The 21,815-nt window shown below is 43.4% G+C and overlaps 1 protein-coding gene across 2 annotated transcripts; it reads left to right on the forward strand.

Moving 5' to 3' along the window:
* Positions 1-1,051: 1,051 nt before the first annotated feature.
* On the forward strand, positions 1,052-19,530 carry lrrc45 (leucine rich repeat containing 45). Of its 2 annotated transcripts, none has more exons than XM_029685127.2 (18): positions 1,052-1,144; positions 2,055-2,519; positions 2,787-2,848; positions 2,964-3,034; positions 3,287-3,465; positions 4,832-4,960; positions 5,097-5,209; positions 5,402-5,466; positions 8,287-8,364; positions 14,282-14,417; positions 14,536-14,613; positions 14,731-14,842; positions 14,939-15,009; positions 15,111-15,203; positions 15,453-15,545; positions 15,709-15,882; positions 16,174-16,321; positions 16,521-19,530. In XM_029685127.2, exons 2-18 carry the CDS (start codon positions 2,288-2,290, stop codon positions 16,712-16,714), a joined length of 2,028 nt encoding a protein of 675 aa, XP_029540987.1. In that variant the 5' UTR covers positions 1,052-1,144; positions 2,055-2,287; the 3' UTR covers positions 16,715-19,530. The 2 variants fall into 2 exon arrangements, with proteins under 2 accessions (XP_029540987.1, XP_029540988.1); XM_029685128.2 differs by having other exon boundaries at positions 5,402-5,460.
* The last annotated feature ends 2,285 nt before the right edge of the window (positions 19,531-21,815 follow it).

The following is a 21,815-nucleotide window of genomic DNA, read 5'->3' on the forward strand; positions in this document are numbered from 1 at the left end:
AGGTTTTTCAAAAACATGTTGATATCTTGATTTTCTGTAGAATGAAATCACAGGATTCACACCCAAAAAACTGAACTAGAATAGAGAAGATGAAAGGTATCTAAACACAATGCTAAACATGAAATGTGTATATAGACTAGACAGCATTTATAACTTCAACACTGATCTAAATTACAAACAGATAGCCTAACAAAGACCCAATCACAATGGAGTATAAAGTGCATTCTCCTTCTTATTGTTCTTAAAACATTCAAAAAACTCACCAAGAGCTGCTGTCTCTTAGGTCATCCATTCCTACACACCTAACCTTTCTGTCTGTCCTTCAAATGAGAGCTAAGTCGATTATGTGCTGCTAAACAGACTGAAATTTCACTCTGAACCTAGCTCTAAAAACAACCTCAGTCATAGATTTACATTTTCTCTCTGGAATCTTCCTTAGATGTGCTCCTCGTGAGCTTGTGGCCCAAGTTCCTCTGTTTGTGTGTCCGAGTGAAGGATGCTGAAACACAAACTGAACTCAGTTCTGTGGCTGGTTGATAATGTAGCTAGCTAGTTTTAAGATTAAGTATGAGATCACTTTATTGGTCAATTGCAAACAAGGTCCAAATGAAATTTGACTTCCGCTTTTAACCCAACCCCTCTGAAAGAGAGGTGCAGGGGCTGCCACACTGGGCACTGTTGTTGTGGGGGGTTAAGTGCATTGCTCAAGGGGCACAACAGCAGGCAACATCATTTAGGATTTTGATACCAGCAACTCTCTGGATGCCAGCTCACTTCCTGACAGATTCTTCCTGTCAGACCTGGGATTCGAACTGGCAACCCTCCTGTTGCTGTCTCTCTGCACTAACTGCTAGGCTACCTGCCCCTATTAACATGACTTTCAGTTTATAGATGTTGAACAAAACGAGCGACTAAGCAACAACTGAGCCATTTCTTTAGAAAACATGATGAAAGGCAAGCACAGACAGAGTCTATAATGTTCCAAATTGAGCGCTAAGACTCCTCCATCGCGCGCGCTTCTCAAAACTACACGTAAAGACATGCACTGCGCTTACGTACATATATCAATCCGACGTGAATCCAACTTCCTGGTTACCTTCCAGCTAACTCAAAAAACTTGCACCAGTCAACAACAACTAACAAGGTTTGATCTTTGCAAAAATCTTATAGCGATGTGATCTACGGTGTAAATTCCTCTCGTTTCTTCTCTTGACTTTTGTTTTTTTTTAAGCTAGGAAGCAATATATTGCAGGAAGGTGAACAGGTAACGTTAGCTAGTTAGCTAAACAAGCTGCCAGTAACTACAGTAATGTAGCTAGCTAGTTAACGTAATTCTCATTGTTTACTAACAGAAACAGTGTCCGTTAGTCTATTAGCCATTACCCATGTTAACAGATTAGCTAACTTTACTGTACTACTGTAACAGCTAGCCTGTCAGCCATGGATAAACTCATTTGTCAACAACAATAAGGTGGGTTACTACTCATCCAACCATTTTCATCAACAATGGTTTGGTTAACCAGATAGACAGTGTGCTGCAACCTTAGTCTTACTATTTAAATAGCTAGCTAGTTAGGGAAATAGCTAGGTAACGTTAGCTAGATAAATCAGCAATGGTGTCAGTGGCAGTTGCTGAAGGGCCATCATTACTAATTGGATAGTGGACTGGATTGCTTCATCTTCTTCAGCCATGCATTGTCTGCCAAAATCACTGAAAGAGATGATTGCTGCCTGCCTGATGTCATTTTTTAGCTCTGAATGCATCCTAATTGATGTAGTGGTCAAAAGTAGGCTTTGACAATTCTGCACCAGCTGCTAGCTTGTTAATCATAGTTCTTGCTGTAATTTATGCAATGTTGATTATTGTAGCCAGTTCCAGTTACTCAATGATGTAAATGACCATCTTACAAAGCTCTTGAGCTTATTTTTTTTTAAGACATCCAAACCCCAGAGAGAGAGTAAAGAGCCTAGAAATGATGTGTAATTTATTTTGTATGTCAGACAGACATAGTCTAAGCTGGGTTTCCTCACTTGTCTCCCAATTCACCCCACAGCTCCATCAGGCCAGGGCGACAGCACAGTGCTGGGCAGGATCGGAGGGTCCGGGAAGGAACAAAGAAAAACTGAAGAGGAAAAGAAGGGGTGAGTGGGCGGATGAGGGATTGAAGCTGCACAGAGAACCCGGAGAGGAACAGAGGGACTGAAAGAGAGGAGGAGAATACTAGTAACAAACGACAGAGGAGCTCAAAAGGAATCCAAACAGCTCTGAGACAGTGTACGGCCCGGTATGGAGGATTTCAGACGGACCTACCTGCGTCTGTGTAAGGAGGGGGGCGTGGATCCCCAGGAGTCAGTGCTAGCTCAGCTCCAGGAGACCAGGGGAGCCGCAGCAGGATCCAGGCTGGACCTGAGGGGACACAGCCTGTCTGTAGACACCTGTGCCGTGCTGGGGAGGGTCCTTCACAAAGACACACTCTTCACCGAGCTGGCCCTCAGTGACTGCATGCTCACTGAGGAAGGTATGTGTTTGTTGGGTGGTAGTCGTGTGGGGATCTTTCTGTCTTTTTGTTACTGTGCTGACTATGTGATACTGTGTATATTTGAGCCATGGATGTACTATGAATCCTGTAGGGCTTTTGCTACTGCTGCACAGAGATTATATAGCTAGAACTGTTTGCTTTGTTGCTGCAGTTTAGTTACATTGTTATAATGCTTAGATAACACTTTTTATAGCAACGCTTTGATAACACTTGCTCCTGACTGCCACTTGTCTTTGTCATGTCCAGGTGCCAAGCTGCTCCTGAATGGGCTGTGTGCCAACACTACTGTTAAAGTCCTGGATCTGAAGGTAAGGACCATCAGAGGCCTCTACACACCGCAGACCACTTGACCAGTCTGAGATGGGGTGGCCAGCCTGACTTGACAAATTTCAATTTGATCATATATTTTCTATTTGTTGTCAGGGAAATAACTTGAGATCAACAGGAGCTGAGGCTTTAGGGAAGCTGTTGGTGAGAAACAAGACACTGTGCAGGTGAGTTGGTTAGTGAGCTAGTAGCAAGCTAGATCATTCAATGAAAACTTTTTGGTTGAAATTTCTATTGAAATGTCTATAAAATGTGGCTAAGCGTTCAGGTATGTTAAGATTATTTCAGTTATATTTTTTTAAATAAATAAAAATAATCCCTCTATTTTCTTCTGGGACCAGCATGAGTTGTGCATACACAACGATACTGCATTGCTAAGGGAACCATAACCCAAGCTAAGGTTGTTGTGTTGGACACAGGCTGGTGTTGGAGTGGAATGCGTTGGGGATGTGGGAGGAGGCGTTCTCAGTGTTCTGTGAGGGTTTGGCCACCAACGCCTGTCTAACCCAGCTGGACCTGCGCAACAACCAGATCAACCACCAGGGGGCCTCGGAGCTCTGCCTGGCCCTCAAACGGAACAGCACCCTGCAGGAACTGGGTCAGTGGGTTTGCAGGTGTAGGGTTAAGTTACTTTTTAGATGCAGATTTGTTTTTTGCATTTCCCCCACAAATAGTTAAGTTTAGGATGTGGGTAGAGGAAGCTGATCCTAGATCTGTACGTAGGGAAAACTTCACAAAGGAGCACCACGCATTGGGAAATGACTCAATACAGCCAAGATCACTAGAGTCGAGATTCAACTAGAGTAGTCGGGGTGTGCATCTTTTCCTTTCAGGACGATTCAATATGTATCTAGATGCATGGGCACCGATACGGGAACAATATGTTTTAGTTTGAAGCGATTCAATGCGATTTGATTAGAGGAAAGAATCGATTTGGTTCGATACGATTCGATGTACTAATATTTGTTCCATAAACACATTCATTTTTCATTCTAAATTAAAAATCAGCTGCTGATGGAGCTCAAAGGTTGAGCCTCTGAGCTGTATCTGTCTGATCTGACTTCTGTGTGTGTGTAAATTATGTACTGTGTATGTCTATGGATGTCCTTTGGGTGGTGGACCATTCGATACACACTGGAAACTGTTCAGCGTGAAAAACGCAGCAGCGTTGCAGTTCTTGTCACAAACCAGTGCGCCTGGCATCGACTACCATACCCCGTTCAAAGGCACTTAAATATTTTGTCTTGTCCATTCACCCTCTGACACACATACACAATCCATATCTCAATTGTCTCAAGGCTAAAAAAATCCTTCTTTAACCTGTCTCCTCCCCTTCATCTACACTGGTTGAAGTGGATTTAACACGTGACATCAATAATGGATCATGGCTTTCACCTGGTCAGTCTGTCCTCGAAAAAGCAGGTGTTCTTAATGCTCTGTATACTCAGTGTAGATCTGTCATTCTCATTGAAAGCAAGTCTAAGAAGCGCTAGATTGGTTGTATGCGCACTATTTCTATGCTTCCCGTTCTTTAGTTTCATTTTTGAGTCTTTTACTTTCGGTTTTGTACAGCAGCTGAAAATACAATATTTTTGGTTATGGAAACGCAGCTGTTTAGATGGTACAATGATTCTCTACACAATGACTGCTTGTTTTGTCACATAAACTGAAATTAGCGCGTACTTTGACCAGGCTACTGATATGGCCTGGGGGTGTTCGGCATTGCACAATGACTTGTAGATCAATGACTGTTAACACAATGACATGCTTAGTTCCACACTGAAGAAGAGGATGCAGTTGTCACAAAAGATGAGCAGTATTTTCAGAAGGTAGAAAGAAAGTAATTTGTCCAAAACATTTTAGTGAACCGGCGATTTGTAATGTTTGAATCTATTTCCTGACTGATGCATGCAAAGGTGTCATGGTTCTCTATCTGGTCTGTTGCCTGTGTTGTGGTTGTATAGATGTGAGGTGGAACAACATTGGTCTGCTGGGTGGCCGGTCCTTCCTGGAGGCTCTACAGCAGAACAGGACCCTGACACTCCTGGAGATGGCTGGAAACAACATCCCCAGCGACACACTCAAAGCCCTCGGTAAGCTGTTTGTGTGTGTGCATGTCTGTCTCAGTGTCAGTCAGTCTGTCTAAGCTTGTGTGTTGCTGAACGTCTGTTATTGTGATGTTTTTGATTGAAGTAACCACCCCCCACCTATGGTCTCCCCCCTCCATAGAGCAGGCGATGGATCATAACTCGGACAGGCAGTCCACTGTGAGAGAGAGCCGCAGCAGAACCCAGGTCCTCAGCAAGGAGATCCAGATCCTCAAGGAGGAGAAGGGACGCCAGGTATGGAGCTGCTGGGAAATAGACTTCTCCTCCATGTAGAACAAGAAGGGGAGAGACAAGGGAATAGCACTGCACATAATATACTGTATCCTGGTTTATTATTTACCATTTTATGTTTAGAAATGTGTGTGCAGATGAACAAGAAGCCCTGTATGTAAGATGTTTATGTTGCCTTTCCCTCTCTCCCTTTAGTTTCTGAGTCTGATGGAGACCATAGACAAACAGAGAGACGAGATGGGCCGAAGCACCAGGTCAGCGTGAGTGGTACAATAAGACTAGCCTTGACTGTTTCTGCATCAACAATAATAAGAAAAATAATAACAACAATAGCAACGTTATTGTGTTGCCAACAGGACTTGTCTGGCTAGACAATGACAACTTGGCTTAAAAGCAGAAACAGACTGGCACCCAGGCTAACATAGGTCATGTAGCTACGGTGCATTCGGAAAGTATTCAGACCCCTTGACTTTTTCCACATTTTGTTGTGTTACAGACCTATTCGAAAATGTATTAAATTATTTATTTTTCTCATCAATCTACACACAATACCCCATAATGACAAAGCAAAAACTGGTTTTTAGACATAAAAAAACTGAAATGTTAATATTACATTTACATAAGTATTCAGACCCTTTTACTCAGATGAAGCACCGTTGGCAGAGATTAGGGCCTTGAGTCTTCTTGGTATGACGCTACAAGCTTGGCACACCTGTATTTGGGGAGTTTCTCCCATTTTTCTCTGCAGATCCTCAAGCTCTGTCAGGTTGGATGGGGAGCGTTGCGGCACAGCTATTTTCAGGTCTCTAGAGATGTTCGATTAGAGAAGTCCTGGCTCTGGCTGGGCCACTTAATGACATTCAGAGACTTCTCTCCTGTGATGTCTTGGCTGTGTACTTAGGGTCGTTGTCCTGTTGGAAGGTAAACCTTCGCCCCCAGTCTCAGGTCCTGAGTGCTCTGGAGCAGGTTTTCATCAAGGATCTCTCTGTACTTTGTTCCGTTCATCTTTCCCTCGATCCTAACTAGTCTGCCAGTCCCTGCAGCTGAAAAACATCCTCACAGCATGATGCTGCCACCACCATGCTTCACCGTAGGGATAGTGCCAGGTTTCCTCCAGACGCTTGGCATTCATGCCTAGGAGTTCAATCTTGGTTTCATCAGACCAGAGAATCTTGTTTCTCATGGTCTGAGAGTCCTTTAGGTGCCTTTTGCGCAACTCCAAGCGGGCTGTCATGTGCATTTTACTGAGGAGGGGCTTCCGTCTGGCCACTCTACCATAAAGGCCTGATTGGTGGAGCGCTGCAGAGATGGTTGTCCTTCTGGAAGGTCCTCCCATCTCCACAGACGAAATCTGAAACTCTGTCAGAGTGACCATCGGGTTCTTTGTCACCTCACTGACTAAGGCCCTTCTCCCCCGATTGCTCAGTTTGGCCGGGCGGCCAGCTCTAGTTCCAAACTTCTTCCATTTAAGAATGATGGAGGCCACTGTGTTCTTGGGGATCTTCAATGCTGCAGAAATTTGTTGGTACCCTTCCCCAGATCTGTGCCTCGACACAATCCTGTCTCGGAGCTCTACAGACAATTCCTTCAACCTCATGGCTTGTTTTTTAAATTTAAAAAAATGCGCTGTCAACTGTGGGACCTTTATATAGACAGGTGTGTGCTTTTCTACATCATGTCCAATCGATCGGAGTCCACCTGTGGTAAATTCAATTAAGTTGTAGAAACATATCCTGTTTCCATAATCAATGGAAACAGGATACATCTGAGCTCATTAAAAAAATATATAATTCTAAAAACCTGTTTTCGCTTTGTCCTTATGGGGTATTGTGTGAAGATTGAGTTTTTTTATTTTTATTTAATCCATTTTAGAATAAAGCTGTAACGTAACAAAATGTGGAAAAGGGTAAGGGGTCTGAATACTTTCTGAATGCACTGTATATACAATCTATAGACATACAGTGCTTTCAGAAAGTATTCACACCCTTTTACTTTTTCCACATTTTGTTGTTTTATGGACAGAATTTAAAATGGATTAAATTGAGATTTTGTTGTACTGGCGTACACACAAAACCTCAATGTCAAAGTAGAATTAAGTTTTTTAGATATTTTACTAATGAATTGAAAATGAAAAGCTGAAATGTCTTGAGTCAATAAGTATTCAACCCCTTTTGTTATGGCAAGTCTAAATACGTTCAGGAGTAAAAATGTGCTTAACAAGTTGTATAATAAGTTGCATGGACTTTACAATAACTATCTGTAAGGTCTCTCTGTTGAGCAGTGAATTTCAAACACAAATTTAATAAGGCACTAAAGTAAAACTGCCCAAAAATAAATTCACTTTTTATCCTGAACACAAAGAGTTATGTTTGGGGTAAACACAACACATCATTGAGTACCACTCATGTTTTCAAGCATGGTGGTGGCTGCATCATGTTATGGGTATGCTTGTCATCGGCAAGGACTAGGGAGTTTTTAGGATAAAAATAAACGGCAAAAGCACAGGCAAAATCCTAGAGGAAAACCTGGTTCAGTTTGCTTTCCAAGAGACACTGGGAGACATTCACTTTTCAGCAGGACAATAACCTAAAATACAAGGCCAAATATACACTGGACATTGAATTTTCCTGAATGGCCTAGTTACAGTTTTGACTTAAATCGGCTTGAAAATCAATTGCAAGACTTGAAAATGGCTGTCTAGAAATCATCAACAACCAACTTGACAGAGCTTGAAGAATAAAAAAATAATATTGTGCAAATATTGTACAATCCAGGTGTGCAAAGCTCTTCGAGACTTACCCAGAAAGACTCACAGCTGTATTCACTGCCAAAGGTGATTCTGACATTTATTGACTCAGAGGTTGAATACTTATGTAAATGAGAGTGTTCTTTATTTTCAATACATTTGCAAACATTTCAAAAAAAAAAAATTACTTTGTCATTATGGGCTATTGTGTGAAGATCTATTTAATACATTTTGAATTCAGGCTGTAACACACAATGTGGAATAAGTCGAGGGGTATGAATACTTTCTGAAGGCTCTGTACATATTAATGACCCTGTGTTTCCCTCTCCTCCAGGACCACATCTATCCATGTGGGTCAGCTACAGGAGGCCCTGAACGAGAGGAAGTCTGTTGTCAACTCTCTCACAGCCAAGTAAGCAGGCCTCATCAGTCCATGTTTAAACCCCACATTCATCCTCAAGTCACATCAACAGGTGTAGACTTTACTGTGAAATGCTTACTTACGTGTCCTTTCTCAACAATGCACAGTTAAAAAGTAAGAAACATTTTTAAAGAAAGAAATAGTAACACAACAATAACAAGACTATATAGAAGGAGAACCGGTACCAAGTCAATGTGCAGGGGTTCGAGGTCGTGACTAGGCAATCATGATAGATAATAAACAGAGTAGCATCAGCGTGTGTGAAAGTGTCAATATGTGGCGTCAATATGGGTGAGTGCGTGTGTGTTTGTGTGTGAGTGTATGTGTGTGTTGGAGTGCGAGTGTGTGGGTAGAGTCCAGTGAGTTCATAGAGCCATTGCAAGAGAGTTAGTGCAAAAAATTGTGGTTCGATGCAAATAGTCCGGTTAGCCATTTGATGAACTGTTTAGCAGTCTTATGGCTTGGGGGCAGAAGCTGTCCAGGAGCCTTTTGGTCCCAGACTTGGATGTCAGGTACCACTTGCCTTGTGGTAGCAGAAAGAACAGTCTATGACTTAGGTGACTGGAGTTTTGACAAGTTTTAGGTCCTTCCTCTGACACCACCTGGTATAGAGGTCCTGGATGGCAGGGAGCTCAGCCCCAGTGTCACGATCGTTAGAATAACTGGACCAAAGCGCAGCGTGATCTGGGTTCCACATCTATTGATTTCTAGTTGAAACTTTTAGCAAAACAAAAACAATAAATCTCAAAACGAACCGTGAATCTAACAATAGTGCTAATAGGCAACTATCCATGGTCAAGATCCCACAAAGCACAATGAGAAAATGGCTACCTAAATATGATCCCCAATCAGAGACAACGATAAACAGCAGTCTCTGATTGGGAACCATACCAGGCCAACAGATCATAAATCACCTAGATAACCCACCCGAGTCACTCATGCCCCAACCAACATAGAGAATAAACAGCTCTCTATGGTCAGGGCATGACACCCAGTGATGTACTGGGCTGTACACACTACCCTCTGTAGTGCCTTACATGCTGACCACACCGCTCGTGTTACGTGCGTGAGTGTTGCAAAATTAATTTCCACATACATGTTATTCAATCATTGCATCCACACTGCTCGCACTCGTCAGCGAGCGTCAGCATAGCCAGGCGCTAAAATGCAACTTGGTTCTGTGACACTTGACATGCTGCAAGTCCCGCCTCTACCATCTCCTCATTGGTTTTTCGGAGCATATACCCATGTGGGTGATTGAAAGATGAACTGAGGTCCACACTTCAGTCCAGTGGTGGTGGTAATGCACCTTAAAGTTGGTTGCCAACCACCATATAAAGTCAGAAGAAGAAGCAAAAAGGAGGAGAGATTACTATAAACAAACTTGGTTTACCCTTTTATCTGTGGATTAATCAACATGCACGCTCGCCCGGTGTAGTCAGCATGTTATGGTCGGATGCCAAGCAGTTGCCATAGATGCTCTCAGTGGTGCAGCTGTAGAACTTTGAGGGTCTGAGGGCCCACGTCAAATCTTTTCAGACTCCAGAGGGAGCAGAGGCATTGTTGTGCCTTCTTCATGACTGTGTTGGTGTGCTTGGACCATGATAGTTCCTTACTGATGTGGACACAGAGGAACTTGAAACTCTTGACCCGCTCCACTATAGCCCTGTCGATGTGAATGGGGGCGTGCTCGGCCCTCCTTTCCTGTGGTCCGCGATCAGCTCCGCGATCATGCCCAGCTCGTGCATGGGCATGCAGTCATGGATGAACAGGGAGTACAGGAGGACACTAAGCACGCACCCCTGAGGTGCCCTCGTGTTGAGGGTCAGCATTGTGGATGTGTTGTTGCCTACCCCCACCACCTGGAGGTGGCCCGTCAGGAAGTCCAGGATTCAGTTGCAGAGGGAGGTGTTCAGTCGCAGGATCCTTAGCTTAGTGATGAGCTTGGATGGCACTATGGTGTTGAACGCTGAACTGTAGTAATTGAACAGTATTCTCTCACAGGTTTTCTTTTTGTCCAGATGGGAAAGGGCAGTGTGGAGTGCAATAGAGATTGCGTCATCTGTGGATCTGTTGGGGCGGTATGCGAATTGGAGTGGCTCCAGGGTGTTTAGGATTATGGTGTTGATGTGAGCCATGACCAGCCTTTCAAAGCATTTCATGGCTCCAGATGTAAGTGCTACGGTGCGATAGTCATTTAGACAGGTTACCTTGGCGTTCTTGGGCACAGGGACTATGGTGGTCTGTTTGAAACATGTAGGTATTACATACTAGGTCAGTGAGAGTTTGAAAATGTCTGTGAAGAGACTTGCCAGCTGGTCAGTGCATGCGCTGAGTACATGTCCTGGTAATCCGTCTGGCCCTGCGGCTCTGTGAATGTTTACCTGTTTAAAGGTCCTACTCACACAGTTGTCCGGAACAGCTGGTGCTCTCATGCATGGTTCAGTGTTGCTTGCCTCAAATTGAGCAGAGAAGGTATTTAGCTTATCTGGTAGGCTTGCATCACTGGGCAGCTCGCGGCTGGGCTTACTTTTGTAAACCGTGATGGTTTGCAAGACCTGCCACATCCAACCAGCGTTGGAGCCGGTGTAGCAAGACACTTTGCGTTATTTGTTTGATGGTTCGTTGGGGGGGTTCCGCTCCTTCAAAGAAGCAGCTCTAGCCTTTAGCTCAGTGCGGATGTTGCCTGTAACCCATGGCTTCTGGTTGGGGTATGTACGTACTAGAGGTCGACCGACTATGATTTTTCAACGCCGATACCGATTTATTGGAGGACCAAAAAAAGCCAATACAGATTAATCGGCCAATTTTATTTATTTTGTAATAATGACAATTACAACAATACTGAATGAACACTTATTTTAACTTAATATAATACATCAATAAAATCAATTTAGCCTCAAATAAATAATGAAACATGTTCAATTTGGTTTAAATAATGCAAAAACAAAGTGTTGGAGAAGATAGTAAAAGTGCAATATGTGCCATGTAAGAAAGCTAACGTTTAAGTTCCTTGCTCAGAACATGAGAACATATGAAAGCTGGGGGTTCCTTTTAACATGAGTCTTCAATATTCCCAGGTAAGAAGTTTTAGGTTGTAGTTATTATAGGAATTATAGGACTATTTCTCTCTATACGATTTGTATTTCATATACCTTTGACTATTGGATGTTCTTATAGGCACTTTAGTATTGCCAGTGTAACAGTATAGCTTCCATCCCTCTCCTCGCCGCTATCTGGGCTCGAACCAGGAACACATTGACAACAGCCACCCTCGAAGCAGCGTTACCCATCGCTCCACAAAAGCTGCAGCCCTTGCAGTGCAAGGGGAACAACCACTCCAAGTCTCAGAGCGAGTGACGTTTGAAATGCTATTAGCACGCACCCCGCTAACTAGCTAGCCATTTCACATCGGTTACACCAGCCTAATCTCGGGAGTTGATAGGCTTAAAGTCATAAACAGCTCAATGCTTGAAGCATTGAAAAGAGCTGCTGGCAAAATGCACGAAAGTGCTGTTTGAAAGAATGCTTACAAGCCTAGTGGTGCCTACCATCGCTCAGTCAGACTGCTCTATCAAATGTCAAATCATAGACTTAATTATAACATAATAACACACAGAAATATGAACCTTAGGTCATTAAATGGTCGAATCCGGAAACTATCATTTCGAAAACAAAACGTTTATTCTTTCAGTGAAGTACGGAACTGTTCGGTATTTTATCTAACGGATGGCATCCCTAAGTCTAAATATTGCTGTTACATTGCACAACCTTCAATGTTATGTCATAATTACGTAAAATTCTGGCAAATTAGTTCACAATGAGCCAGGCGGCCTAAACTGTTGCATATACCCTGACTCTGCGTGCAATGAACACAAGAGAAGTGACACAATTTCACCTGGTTAATATTGCCTGCTAACCTTTCTTTTAGCAAAATATGCAGGTTTAAACATATATACTTCTGTATATTGATTTTAAGAAAGGCATTGATGTTTATGGTTTGGTACACGTTGGAGCAAGGACAGTCCTTTTTTGAGAATGCCCACCGCATCGATTATATGCAACGTAGGACACGCTAGATAAACTAGTAATATCATCAACCATGTGTAGTTATAACTAGTGATTATGATTGATTGATTGTTTTTTTATAAGATAAGTTGCTAGCTAGCATTAAACTTACCTTGGCTTCTTACTGCATTCGCATAACTCCTTGTGGAGTGCAATGAGAGGCAGGTGGTTTGAGCGTTGGACTAGTTAACCGTAAGGTTGCAAGATTGAATCCCTGAGCTGACAAGGTAAAAATCTGTCGTTCTGCCCCTGGACAAGGCAGTTACCCCACCGTTCCTAGGCCATCATTGAATTAAATAAAGTTGTAAAAAATAAAATAAAATAGACAAAATTGTTATGAAAACTTGAAATCGGCCCTAATTAATCGGCCATTCCGATTAATCGGTCGACCTCTAGTACGTACTCGCCACTGTGGGGACGACATCGTCGATGCACTTATTAATGAAGCCGTTGACTGATGTGGTAAACTCCTCAATGCCATCGGATGAATCCTGGACCATATTCCAGTCTGTGCTAGCAAAACAGTCCTGTAGTTTAGCATCCAGGTCGCCAGGTCGCAATTGTAAATGAGATCTTGTTCTCAACTTGCCTACCTGGTTAAATACAGGTGAAATAAATCAAATCCGCTTCATCGGATCACTTCCGTAGTGAGTGCGTTACTGGTACTTCTTACTGTCTATGTTCAGATCTACAATGATTAGAAGACGTTTGAGCCACATGTAAATATATGAGAATTTGACTAATATGAGTCTTAGGTGGAAGTTCCTCACCTTTCATATCTTGTTTTAAATCTCATCACCACATCTCCTTTATCTTAATGAAGTACTAATGCTGTGACTAGAAGAAACCCATGTTGAATTTTTAATCAGGCACTTAAAAAGACAGATATTCTTGGTTCTCAGGTAGAGGACCCAGGCAGGGGGCTATATATATATCCACGGTGACCCACTTCAGTCCCCTCTCCCTCAGGGCTCATTCATACAGGACACAGGTACTACTGTACCTCTGGATAAACCCTATGGAGGGTGGCTTCCACTCTGTCTTAGATATACACTACTGTTCAAAAGTTTGGGGTCACTTAGAAATGTCCTTGTTTTTGAAAGAAGAAAAGCACATTTATCAGAAATACAGTGTAGGGCCTCCCGGGTGGCGCTGTGGTCTAAGGCACTGCATTGCAGTGCTAGCTGTGCCACCAGAGACTCTGGGTTCGAGCCCAGGCTCGATGGGGTGACGCTCAATTGGCCTAGCATCGTCCGGGTTAGGGAGGGCTTGGCCTATCCTGTGGCGGGTCGGGCGCAGTGCACGCTAACCAGGTCGCCGGGGGTACGGTGTTTCCTCCGACACATTGGTGCGGCTGGCTTCCGGGTTGGATGCGCGCTGTGTTAATAAGCAGTGCGGCTTGGTTGGGTTGTGTTTCGGAGGACGCATGGCTTTCGACCTTAGTTTCTCCCGAGCCCGTACGGGAGATGTAGCGATGAGAAAAATATAGTAATTACTAACAATTGGATACCACGAAATTGGGGAGAAAAAGGGGGTAAAATAAAAAAAATACAGTGTAGACATTGTTAATGTTGTAAATGACTATTGTAGCTGGAAACGGCTGATTTTTTTAATGGAATATCTACATAGGCGTACAGAGGCTCATTATCAGCAACCATCACTCATGTGTTCAAATGGCACGTTGTGTTAGCAAATACAAGTTTATAACTTTTAAAAGGCTAATTGATCATTTGCAATTATGTTAGCAAAGCTGAAAACTGTTGTTCTGGTTTAAAGAAGCAATAAAACTGGCCTTCTTTTGACTTTCACAGACACACACCTGACCGTTCTGTGTGTCTAGATTCCAGATGACTGAGGCAGCACTGGCCATGTCGGAACAGAAGAACCACAACCTGGGAGAGCTGCTGACCAGAGTGAAGACTGAGAAAGACGAGCAGAGAGAACGACAGAGCAGGGAGAGGAAGAAAGAACAGGAGGTATGAATGGAGGGCAGGTACTAGGAAAGGGGGAGGGGGACGGCGAGAGTGATGTACAGATGGTCTTGTTAAAATGTATGTGAGCTTAACATTGTGGTGTGTGTGTTTGGTTCTGCAGGACAGTGCTCTGAGGGAGGGGAAGCTCCTCAGAGAGATTAACAGTATGTCAGAGACAAACATACAGCTCAAGAATAAGGTATAAGTTGTGTGTGCACTTGTGTGTATGAATATAATGTTCGTGTTTTTGATGCAGTACCTAAGCTGTTTACGGAGTCAGTCTCTCGTTATCTGTGTGTGTGTGTGTGTGTGTTAGTTGGAGAAGATGGAGAGCAGGTGTAAGTCTCAGCAGGACCAGATTTTTGAGCTGAAGCAGGAGCTAACCAACAGCACAGCAGAGCTAAAGCTACGGCTAGCACAGGCAGAAGGTACACACACACACACACACACACACACACACACACACACACACACACACACACAGAGAGAGAGAGAGTATACTCAATATCTTCTCTCCCCCTCAGAGCGTTTGGAGATGGAGAAGAAGAGATCTAAACAGTCTCTGGAGGACATGAATAACCTTCGACAGAAAGAGGTAGAGAAGACAACCTGCTGTCTGACAATGTCTCTCACTAAATATACAACAGACTCTTTTTTCCTCTATTGAGTGTACATTGTGGGTTTGTGTGCGTGTAGGTGGACCATGTGAATCGTCACCTTGAGGAGAGTCAGAGGGCTCTACAGGACCGGATCCTCAAACTGGAGGGACAGCGGATACAGCTGGAGGAGGTCAGCTCTTTATATTGGATATTTTTGATAATGTATTGCCTTGAGTAAATCCAATTAAATTCCAATGACCATAATGTGGCACAAGATCCCTATAGATGACAGTACAGAGGTGAAACTGTGTCTTTCTGTCCTGAACTGTCTTGTTGGAGTTGATCAGGGACAAGGCAGCCTGTGTTAATGTATGCTTCTGCTCTGTTGGAGTTGATCAGGGCAAAGGCAGCCTGTATAACTGTGTTTTTCATCTTGTAGGAGTTGAGCAGGGCCAAGGCAGCCTGTGTTACAGAGAGAGCCCAGGCAGAGGAGGAACAGGGGAAGGTGCGGGTACAGGTTCGCCTGGAGGAGGTACTTTATACACCTGTTGTAGAACAACTCAATGTAATATGTTAGAAACTGTGTTTGTTTGTCTGGGTCTCTGTGTATCAGTGTGTGTGCCTGAAATTTGGAAAAGCAATAACAATGTGAGGATTCAACTCTTTCTTCTCTCTCCCCTCCTCTGTCTGAGCAGCAGCAGCGTGTGAGTGGGTTAGAGGAGAAGCTGCGTGGGTTGCGTCAGTCCCGTGATGAGTCCCAGAGCCACTGTTCCCAGCAGAAACAGACCATAGCTGAGCTGCAGGCTCGTAGCGGACAGCAGAGCATCGAGACAGACGGACTACGACGCAGGATAGAGGAGCTGCAGCAGGTCAGATTGGGAATGTGTCAGAGAGACCACTGGCACAAAACAACCAACTATACACACTGAAACAATACCTAGATCAAGTTCAGTGTACTTGTCTTACATTTGTCTGGGACAATTTGATGCTAATAAGTGATTTTTACTGATTTGACATAATCAGGTTGGTGAATTCTCAGCACTGAATGATGTTCATATGTGTAGGGGCAGAGACAACGTTGTGTGGGGGTTGTATGTTTACTGGGATGGTAATATTTGCACTTTGGTGTAATTAAATATAGAGAATTTGTCCCCCTCCAGGAGTTGTCTGGTAAGGACCAGGAGAAGGTTGCAGAGGTGAGTCGGGTCAGGGTGGAGCTACAGGAGCAGATGGGACACCTGCAGGCTGAGAGGACCGCACAGGGAGGACTGAAGGAGAAGATAGCTGCTCTGGAGAGAGAGATGAAAGGTATGCACACTCTCCTCTCCCTCTCTCCCTCCCATCTCCTCTCTTCATCCTATCTCTGTCCTCTTCTCTACATAAGGCCCATCTCACCCTTTCTCTTTTGCCTCTCACCTGTCCTCCCTCTTTGTTTTACAGTTGACATAATTTGTTGACACACTTGAAATAACCAGTATTTGTTCTGTGCATGTCTTGTCTACCACAGTGCTGGCCAGTAACCACAGAGAGGCCACCCTGGACAAGGAGAGTGAGATATCATCTCTGTTTGAGAAGCTGAGACTGAGAGAGGCAGAGATCCAGAGGATGAGAGAGGACGAGGCCCAGAGAGCTAGCTTCCTCCAGAACGCTATACTCACATACGTACAGGGGTCACCGCTGCACTACAGTCCTAAGAAGTGACCTCTGACATCTAACCTTTGACCCTTCCCATCCTTATGTAGGGACTAAGTACAGGGGTCACCACTGGGGTTCTGCAGTCCCAAGAAATAACCTCTGACCCCTAACCCCTGTCCCATTTACCCCTACAACCTTGTGCCCATACACCCTCACAAAGTGGGATACTAAAGTGACCCAAACCTTTCTATTACACCCATAATCCATGTGTTCCTCTCCGGTCCTTCCCCCTCTCCCCTTTGGTCCCTCCAAACTACCCCAGCACAAAATATCAACAGCACAGATATTCACCTCTAGACATCCGCAGCTTCGGGTGTACAGTGCATTCGTAGAGTATTCAGACCCCTCGACTTTTTCCACATTTTGTTACGTTACAGCCTTATTCTAAAATTGATTAAATTGTTTTTTCCCCCCTCATCAATCTACACACAATACCCCATAATGACAAAGCAAAAATAGGTTTTTAAAAATACAAAACTGAAATATCACATTTACGTAAGTATTCAGACCTTTTACTCTGTACTTTGTCAGCGATTACAGCCTCGAGTCTTCTTGGGTATGATGCTACACCTGTATTTGGGAGTTTCTCCCATTTTTCTCTGCAGATCCTGTCAAGTTCTGTCAGATTGGATGGGGAGCGTCGCTGCACAGCTATTTTCAGGTCTCTCCAGAGATGTTCAATCGAGTTCAAAACCAGGCTCTGGCTGGGCCACTCAAGGACATTGAGAGTCTTGGGTGTATGTTTAGGGTTGATGTCCTGTTGAAAGGTGAACCTTCGCTCTAGTCTGAGGTCTCTGTACTTTGCTCCGTTCATCTTCCCCTCGATCCTGACTAGTCTCCCAGTCCCTGCCTCTGAAAAACATCCCCACAGCATGATGCTGCCACCACCATACTTCACTGTAGGGATGGTGCCAGGTTTCCTCCAGACATGACGATTGGCATTCAGGCCAAAGCGTTCAATCTTGGTTTCATCAGACCAGAGAATGTTCTTTCTCATGGTCTGAGAGTCTTTAGGTGCCTTTTGGCAAACTCCAAGCGGGCTGTCATGTGTCTTTTTACTGAGGAGTGGCTTCCGTCTGGCCACTCTACCATAAAGGTCTGATTGGTGAAGTGCTGCAGAGATGGGAGAACCTTCCAGAAGGACAACCATCTCCACAGAGGAACTCTAGAGCTCTGTCAGAGTGACCATCGGGTTCTTGGTCACCTCCCTGACCAAGGCCGTTCTTCCCCAATTGCTCAGTTTGGCCGGGCGGCTATCTCTAGGAAGAGTCTTGGTGCTTCCAAACTTCTTCCATTTAAGAATGATGGAGGCCACTGTGTTCTTGGGAACCTTCAGTGCTGCAGAAATGTGTTGGTACCCTTCCCCGGATCTGTGCCTCGACACAATCCTGTCTCAGAGCTCTACAGACAATTCCTTCGTCCTCATGGCTTGGTTTTTGCTCTGACATGCACTGTCAACTGTGGGACCTTATATAGACAGGTGTTTGCCTTTCCAAATCATGTTGAATGAATTTAATTTACCACAGGTAGACTCCAATTAAGTTGTAGAAACGTCTCAAGGATGATCAATGGAAACAGGATGCACCTGAGCTAAATTCCGAGTCACATAGCAAAGGGTCTGAATACTTATGTAAATATGGTACTTCTGTTTTTTTTATTTATAATACATTTGCAAAAAAATAAATAATAATGAACTGTTTTTCTTTGTCGTTATGGGGTGTTTTGTGTAGATTGATGAGGGGGGGAAACTATTTCATCCATTTTAGAATAAGGATGTGACCTAACAAAATGTTGAACAAGTCAAGGGGTCTGAATACATTCTGCATGCACTGTAGTTTCTCTCAGACTCAGTCCCAGTCAGGGATAGTAATAAACTGTTGTGTTCACAAGCTACTTACACCAGGTTTTAAGATGTGCTCATCGATATCAATGACTGACAGTTATTACATATCACAATCCTTGAAGCTTTTATGGTTGTACAAATCAGCAAATCAAGTGCAATTGAATGGTGTGTGATTAGAGCTGTGACAGTCATAACATTTTGTCAGATGGTTATTGTAATGCAAAAGACTGCCTGTCCCACTGGTAATTGACCATTAATTAACATAAACACTTTTAGCATCTCCAGGCATGCCTTTGGAACATCAACATTTTAAAAAGTCTAAGTCAATTTACTATACACCATCAGAATAAATCCATTTATTTATTTTAGTTAGGTCAAAAGAAAATGTATTTCAGAAGAACAAAATATGAGTTGGCCTACTGTAACTTATGTTATATTTTTCCCATTACAGAGCGACTGCGCATATGAAGTGACTATGTTGAGCGAGAATGTGATCTTTTGAAACAACAGGTCTTTACTATGTAAAATTACTTTTGAATTTAGAATGGCCCGTTATCCAATGGACATAAAGAGGAGCAGGGGAAAAATCCGTCATCTGTATGCACTGGAATAGCGAATGAAGGCCAGTCCGTTTTGTAATCTACTTGGGTTTTATAGCAGAGAATGTGCTTAATATGAGAAGCTGAGAAATGAATATAACAACACTTATTTCACTCCATGCATCAACCACTGTTTGAGAAGCATGCTCTCACTGCCCTGTTAGGTGATATTCTGCCCAAACGCTTTATGCCATGGGCTCTCCAACCTTGTTCCTGCAGCTACCCAGTGCTTAATTTGGGAAACCAAGTGAAATCTGTTCGGGAACATCGATAATAACATGTTTTCGCAACAAATCGTAATTGTATTTTTTTTCGGGTTTGGGCAAATGCATAAGCTCTAAAATGTGTATGGATGTATTAAATGAATCATCACCTTTGAAGTCACTGTCCATTTCGTTGTGTTAGGCTTTGAAACAACATCCACAACAACCACTTACCGTTTCAACCTGCTGTTGAACTTCTTTCTTCAAATTGATCATCACAGTGAGGTGAGTTTTTAAAGTGCTATAGGCCTACTGTTTTGATGTGTTTTTCGGTTGCATTTGCGTTGATGTCAGAGTGGTTAGAGGAACAGTAGAGCTCTGAGTACCAGGCCATTAGTGACCTGATGGTAGTGTTATGTCCAGAGTACATAAAAGGAGATTACCATAACTCAACCTTCACATGGAATTTTACTGAGGTCTTGACTCATGACTGCAGGTGTGGCAGTAATATGGTCACCACAACAGCCCTATGTGTGATGTACATTTTTCTGTGTGTTTATATGGTTTTTGCACTGCAGTTTTGGGATTGGTACTGTGATTTTTTTTAATCAATAAAAACTTGTTTTTTGTTAAGTTTAGGCTAAATTGTTTAGTCATAAATCAACAAGATTCCATATTTTTAATCAATGGTTGTCAAACATTGGAGAAAAGACAAACCCCTTAAAAGTACAGCTTTTGATATTGTCAGAAAGTGGGGTTTCCCCAATTTACACAAGCTGGCAATGTGTAAACACACAACAAAAGAGCATGTTTCAGATGCTTTTGCTTTTAGTGCCTCTGGCATTCTAGTCTACAAGGGTTCAGGCAAGAGGGTGGTTAAAGACGCCGGCCACCTGTATGTAGTCTCTTGCGGCGGTGTGGCCTCACTGGCAGAGTTCGTAACTCTCCTGACGGAGCGAGAAACACAGTGTAAGTGGGCGAGTAGGCACTCTGTGTCTTCCAAACTGCTCCACTTGAGTGAGGTCCAGCCTGCAGGTAGTGCAGCCTTCCACCGTGCCGCTGTCCATGGTGCTGAAGTGAGCGCACCTTTCTCCTATGCTGATGTGGTTGTTCTGTCCATGGTGCTACACTAGGAATCCTTCAGCCACACCTATGCCCATGCCTCTCATGGTGCCACAGATATCGTTATGGATTTACATCATCTGCCTTATCATGGAGGAGAGTTACCTATCTAATAAAACACAGAGGGTTTTCTATAATGGAAGCCTCTAATGCAAATTCGGTTGAGTGTGGTGTACCGCAGGGCAGCCGGCTTAGACCATTACTGTTTTCTGTTTTTACTAATGACCTTCCAATGACCTTGAATAAGCCTGTGTGTCTATGTACGCTGACGATTTAACTGTATACACGTCAGCTACGACAGTACAAAATATAACCGGCACCCTTAACATAGAGCTCCAATTTAAAAATAGTTAACTAGCAATAGGCTGCTACTAAATATCTCAAACTAAAAGCATTGTTTTTGGGACAAATCACTCAACCCTAGATAGCAAGTTATCCTGGTCAAAACATACACAGTGTACAAAACATAAGGAATACCTTCCTAATATTGAATTTCACTTCCTTTTTGCCCTCAGAACACCCTCAATTCGTCAGGTCATGGACTGTGCAAGGGGTTGAAAGCGACTCACAAGGATGCTGGCCCATGTTGACTCCAATGCTTATCACAGTTGTGTCAAGTGGCTGGATATCCTTTGGGTGGTGGACCATTCTTGATACAGACGGGAAACTTTTGAGCATGAAAAACATTACAGTTCTTGACACGCTCAAACCAATACGCAAGGCACCTACTAACATACCCCATTCAAAGGCACTTACATCTTTTGTCTTGCCCATTCACGCCCTTTGAATGGCACACATACACAATCTATCTCTCAACTGTCTCAAGGCTTGGAAATCTCCTCCACATCAAATCAAATGTTATTAGTCACGTGTGAATGTGCGGGGGGCACCGGTTAGTTGAGGTAATATGTTAGTTGAGGCATTGATACAACCAGTCAGCCATGCTCTCGATAGTGCAGCTGTAGAACCTTTTGAGGATCTGAGGACCTATGCCAAATCTTTTCAGTCTCCTGAGGGGGAATAGGTTTTGTCGTGCCCTCTTCACGACTGTCTTGGTGTGCTTAGACCATGTTACTTTGTTGGTGATGTGGACGCCAAGGATCTTGAAGCTCTCAACCTGCTCCACTGTGACCCCGTCGATGAGAATGGGGGCGTGCTCAGTCCTCTTTTTCCTGTAGTCCACAATCATCTACATGGATTAAAGTGGATTTAACAAGTGACATCAATAAGGAATATACAGTTTAAGTCGTAAGTTTACATACACTTAGTTTGTAGTCATTAAAACTTGTTTTTCAACCACTCCACAAATGTCTTGTTAACAAACTATAGTTTGGGCAAGT

This window comes from Oncorhynchus nerka, linkage group LG16, assembly GCF_034236695.1.
Source record: "Oncorhynchus nerka isolate Pitt River linkage group LG16, Oner_Uvic_2.0, whole genome shotgun sequence".
Lineage (NCBI taxonomy): Eukaryota > Metazoa > Chordata > Actinopteri > Salmoniformes > Salmonidae > Oncorhynchus > Oncorhynchus nerka.

What these genes read in the sequence shown, in the direction of transcription:
- lrrc45 (XM_029685127.2), top strand. Translation starts at nt 2,288, where the DNA reads ATGGAGGATTTCAGACGGACCTACCTGCGTCTGTGTAAGGAGGGGGGC. An exon ending in GTCAACTCTCTCACAGCCAA is followed by an intron (nt 8,365 to 14,281) that starts GTAAGCAGGCCT and finishes CTGTGTGTCTAG; the next exon opens with ATTCCAGATGACTGAGGCAG. An exon ending in AGAGGAAGAAAGAACAGGAG is followed by an intron (nt 14,418 to 14,535) that starts GTATGAATGGAG and finishes TTGGTTCTGCAG; the next exon opens with GACAGTGCTCTGAGGGAGGG.